General features: G+C 35.4%; 2 protein-coding genes across 2 annotated transcripts in view; one reads left to right on the top strand and one right to left on the bottom strand.

The window, feature by feature from the left end:
* The window catches only part of LOC144972512 (retinol dehydrogenase 16-like), a 171055-nt gene that overhangs the window by 149676 nt on the left and 16379 nt on the right, over positions 1 to 5000 (top strand). The gene's annotated exons all lie outside the window — the stretch shown is intronic.
* Positions 1 to 5000, bottom strand: part of LOC144972506 (protein CEBPZOS-like) — a 5934-nt gene that overhangs the window by 722 nt on the left and 212 nt on the right. Inside the window, exons 2-4 of the mRNA XM_078913796.1 lie at positions 3166 to 3317; positions 2111 to 2155; positions 1 to 78 (exon numbers count right to left, since the gene is read on the bottom strand). The exon at positions 1 to 78 is cut by the window's left edge and continues 722 nt beyond it. Coding sequence (XP_078769922.1) covers positions 1 to 78; positions 2111 to 2155; positions 3166 to 3298 — 256 coding nt within the window. The 5' untranslated portion in view covers positions 3299 to 3317. The remainder of the gene's footprint in view (positions 79 to 2110; positions 2156 to 3165; positions 3318 to 5000) is intronic.

Here is a 5000-nt window from a genome sequence, read left to right as displayed (position 1 = left end):
TTGCTTTGATTCCCCATGCTTTAGCATCCTCCAATCTGGCTGATGAACCACCCAACTTTTCACCAACTTTGTAATAATCTAGAATTTTTGGGGGAAAAAAAATCAATATATTTAGTCTACCGGCATGCAGCACTCTTCTTTAATTAACATTCATCTGGTAAAGAGTAAGATAAAATGCAGGACAAATATCTCATTATCTCTGTGACAATGGTAAAATGTAATTTATAAGCCTCAAGAAAATCTATGACAAATGCAAAGGCAGTGTAAATCAGGATTACACGAAGAAGAGAAAATTGCTCGCTTTTAGTCTTGGATTTGAAAAAGACATTCTCAAATTTAGATAACTCAAACTGGAGAATAGATAATTATTCAAGATTTCTCTGTAATGGAGATGTCCATGTTCTTTTGTGTTTCATTAAAAAACTTGTACTTCCTCTAAAGATCGCCCTTATTACTATAAACAAAATAAAGTTTTTTTTAAACAAATCAAATGTTCAAGCTCGACAAAAAAAAGTTGGTGTGGTAAGATAAATAGTGGTGATATTTGCTTATGTAGCAATGACTATCCCGCACGAATCTTTGGGCCTCTTTTTCGCTCACGAGGTGCCCAGATTCGCAAGAAAATATGGGACTAAGCCGTTTCGTATATGCTATTTAAAAAAATTTATTACGTTATTGTTTACCAATGAAAATGATTGAAATTTGGCAGACGACAAGTAAAGAGGTTACTTAATGTCAATCAAACGACAAAAGTCGTACGGTCACTAGAAATTGAATAAAAATACGCTTTTGTGCTTTCGAGTGAAACATTTCTGAAACTACCGGACGTGGAGGTTTTGTCACTGACAAGGTAATACATGAACATTTCTTCTTTTTGGTTGTAAAATTTCATTTGAATATGACGAGTACTTTTCCCGTATTTTACAAAACACCATCCTAATTTGCACTTCATTCGTAAAAGACAGAAAGCCATTTTGGCTTTAATTATTGTGTTCCAAGTCACGTTCCACCAGTAACCTTTGTCCCCTTGTCCAATTTCTCTTTTCCTTCTATATTTCTTTCATTTATGTATGCAATCTCCCCCCCCCCCCCACCCCTTCTCTCTCTCTCTCTCTCTCTCTCTCTCTCTCTCTCTGTGTGTGTGTGTGTGTGTGTTATATACCATCCAGCTCTAAAATTATATAAGTTAGAACTCTTCTAATGTTTTCATCATATACTCTATTAAATTTGCCATAAAATTTCCAAATTTCAATCTTTTAATCCACTTATTACGCAAGATACAACCAAAGGTCGAAAAAAATGCCGAAAAAGTGTCCCAAATTTTCGCGTTTTTTCCCTCTTTGCGGGTCATCCAAATAAATGACACCTTTGAAACTGCATAAGTTATTTATTTATGAATGGATTTTCAAAATTCAAAAACATTTTTACTCAGTGGAGATAGGGCTTTGATTTTAGACAAAAATTTCCCTCAAAAAGAGAAAAAATCATTTTTCATCGTCATTGCTAGCTTATGTAACCCTCTGCAACTGAAAACTTAAAATGTCTTGAAGAATCTGTTATTTTGATGGCCTCGGTTGCAAACCGTTCAACTCGGTATAACCCAACTATGCAGGAGATTTTAAAAACTACCGACGATAAGTAATGGTCTTATATAGACATGAATGGTTTCATCAAAAGTCAAAATAAAGCATTTTCAAAGGATAGTTTTACCCAATATTTATAGACATGATGTGTCAATGATGAAAAGTGATTTTGACCTTAATTAGAAAACAGTGTAACTTTGGAGTTAACAGATTTGCAACTAAGGCGATTGGTAATTTTAATTACCTATCTAAATAACTATGGCACAGAAGAAAAGATGTAAACGTCTCCACCTCATGACAAACAGTAAACTACTAGAGGTAGAATGAAAGGATGATCAAGATGATAAACAATGATGTTGATAATGGTGATGGTTGAGGAGGTGGTGGTGGAAGTGATATTGTGATGGTTGTGGTGGTGGTGGTTGGTGGTTGTGATGGTGATGATGATATGATGATGATGATGATGATGATGATGATGACTGTAATATTTTTCAAATGGCACAATTGACAATGTAATGATGACTCACAATCAAGAACATATGGTGATACTTGATACACTTTGTACCTGAAGTCTGTAGGGGGATAAAACAACATAACAGACATTAGTGATATTTTAAATATTGAAAGAATAGAACATGACAATTTTTACTTACTGTTTTATGTTCTAGTTAAATGACATGTTAAATGTGAAGTAATAGCAAAACTTTCAAATCATATTACATTGGACAATCCTTATTTTGCTGCTTAATATTGAATCAATTTTCTAAATAAACTTTTCAATCCATTGAGAGTTGAAATAGTCATTAGTCCAATGGAAATGGAGGTTATCCCAGTTTCTGTATAGCAACTGTCCTTAATATTCACAATTCTTTCTAGGCCCTACACCAGTTTAAGCATCAGTCCATCATACTACACTGTATTGCAGATTATACTCTCCTAAAAATTTATCTCCCCTTCAATTTCTTCTTAAAGCCTGCCTTAAACTCGTCAATTTATAGGGAACAATAGTGTGGTGTCAAAATACTGGTTTCAATCTCCTAAGAAGTGTGTAACTAGTCCACCAGAGGATTGGATGCATGCCTTGTGCAACTGATCTTCTGGTTTCAGAGTGATGGCATCTTATTTTCTAGCCTAAATAAATGCATGCTCGTGGTCAATAAAGATCATCCATCCTCGTACTTTTGTGCTCTTTAATCCTAAGAACCTGCCTATAGATTCAGCTACTAAAATAGTTATGTCACCTTATGACTCAATATGTAAAACATATTCACTGTTAGACAGAAACTTGAAACACTGAGTTTCAGCAGAAAAAGAATATTGGCATCAACCCCCCTTATTTGAATTACAATCGAGCAAGGTTTCCTCAAACCCTCGGGACATGTGAAAAAGTTCGAGAAAACCGTAGTTCGAGGAAAACATGGACAAAGGGTAATAAGGTAACATTTTTGGGTCACTCGAATGTATGCGACCAAACAATGGGTTCAAGGAAACCATACTTGAGTGTAATTTCAAAGAATACAATTTTAAAAAACATATTTATCAAATTAAGTTGTATAGGATTAAACAAAAGAGTTTTCCCTACCTTGATCTCTATTCATTTTCCTCCACAATAGATAAGATCCAATCAGACTAGCCACTTCTAATCCCACTGCAATGCCTGCACCCAGCTTGAGTTTTGAGATCAATCCAGAGCGTTTCCGTGGTTCCATCCTCATTTTCTGTGCTGTGTAGGTACTGCATCAACAACAATTATAATATGATTGAGGAATGTTCATTACTCCATATAAATAATACGGTAAAAACACTTAAACATAAATAAACAATTATCTAAAACATGATGAAAAATTAAGTGAAGAAGCAGCGTATCCGCATTTGAAAAACAAAACAAACAAAAAAACTGAAAAAACAAAACAACTTAACCTTTTAAAGGCGAATATCAATCTTACTTGGACCAAAAATAAAATCTTACCGTTTTCATCAAAAGACAAAAAACAAATTACAATTTAAAAACTTGAGCTTTTATATAGAGCAATATCCACCCAACGTGCTCAAAGCGCTTTTTATCAATATTCTTACTGCTCTTATGGTGGAAACGTTTGTTTTTTCTGCGTTAAAAAATAATATAAATGAAGACTATTATTTGAAAAACAAAAAAATCAGTGTCACTGGCAAAGGGTTAATTGCAGTACTCCTGCATCCAGTGAGACTCCTACCGCACTTGCTAATCATAAAAAAGGAAATAGCAGCAATCAACAATACTAAGGTGAAAAAAAAAGAAGAAAAAAAAAGATGGGTAGGGGGGAAGAGCAAACCCAGTAGCAATGCAACCTTTTAGCGGCGAAATTCGATCTTTGACCTAACACCAAATCTTCTATCATCAAAAGACAAGTAACGGCAAAACTATTATAGACAATTGAAGTCCGAGTTGCGATAGTCTGACTACTCTCTTGGTGGAAACGCTGTATTCCCCGTTAACAATAATAAAGATAAAAGCAAACTACTAAAGATAAAAGCAAACTACTATCTAAAAGCAAAAAATTAGCTTCGCTGTTAAGGGGTTAAGAACACCTGCAACTGCAACTGCCAGCATCCTTGAGATGTCTACGTCACCAAGGTCACCAATCGACACGTCTCCCTCTCGTCGGCATGCACCCCCCCCCCCCCCTCCACTCTCACGGTGGTGGTGGCGGCGGATAAAAAAGGCCTTTTTTTCTTTTATTCAATCAACTTGACTGCTGGTGGACCCTAGGCCTCTCTACAAGTCCAAGAAATAATACTCACTTTTTCTCTTCGCCAACGAAAATATCTACCCCCTACCGGTCTAATTATTTGTAGCAGACGACAAATTTCTCAAAAAGGTCACGTGACACTGTAAAAACAACACAGGAAGTCCATGAAAGCTTATTTACGACATTTCCTTTGAACCGTGTAAACAACAAAATTTCGTTTTCATTCGACTCAACGGGTCAGATTGGCCGGTATTTTTTTAACGAACTAAAGTTCTGAAAAATCAAAATGTTTCTTAGAAAGTTGAAAGATGCTAGTTTTTGAAACAGAGGTAGGTTTTTAAAAAAAATCTTTATATTTTACGTGAATGCATGCTCAAGGCGAGTTGGACGTGCAGCGGAGGTTGGTCGGCCAAAGGCCCACCTCTCTAGACGTTTAGTAACCGTTTAGGTTAAAGTTAAAGTTTAAAGTTAAGTTAAACATTGTCACCTCTCTCTACGTGGACTATAGTGGTAGGTTGCCTGTTCATTTAAGCCAATTAAGGGTGACGAAATCTATCGCAAAGTCAATCTATCAATATGATATTGAGCCGAATTCCGAAGGAATATTTTATTGAATATTGTCGAAAGTATGAGAAAGCGAGTTACAATTACTCAAATGAGATGGGGAAAAAAAACATATGTTCATATG

The sequence above is a fragment of the Berghia stephanieae genome, chromosome 5 (assembly GCF_034508935.2).
Source record: "Berghia stephanieae isolate SIO BIC M18660-M18661 chromosome 5, UCSD_Bste_1.3, whole genome shotgun sequence".
In the NCBI taxonomy this organism is placed as follows: domain Eukaryota; kingdom Metazoa; phylum Mollusca; class Gastropoda; order Nudibranchia; family Aeolidiidae; genus Berghia; species Berghia stephanieae.
The sequence above is the reverse complement of the archived record's forward strand: the minus strand, read 5'-3'. Positions and strand labels throughout refer to the sequence as shown.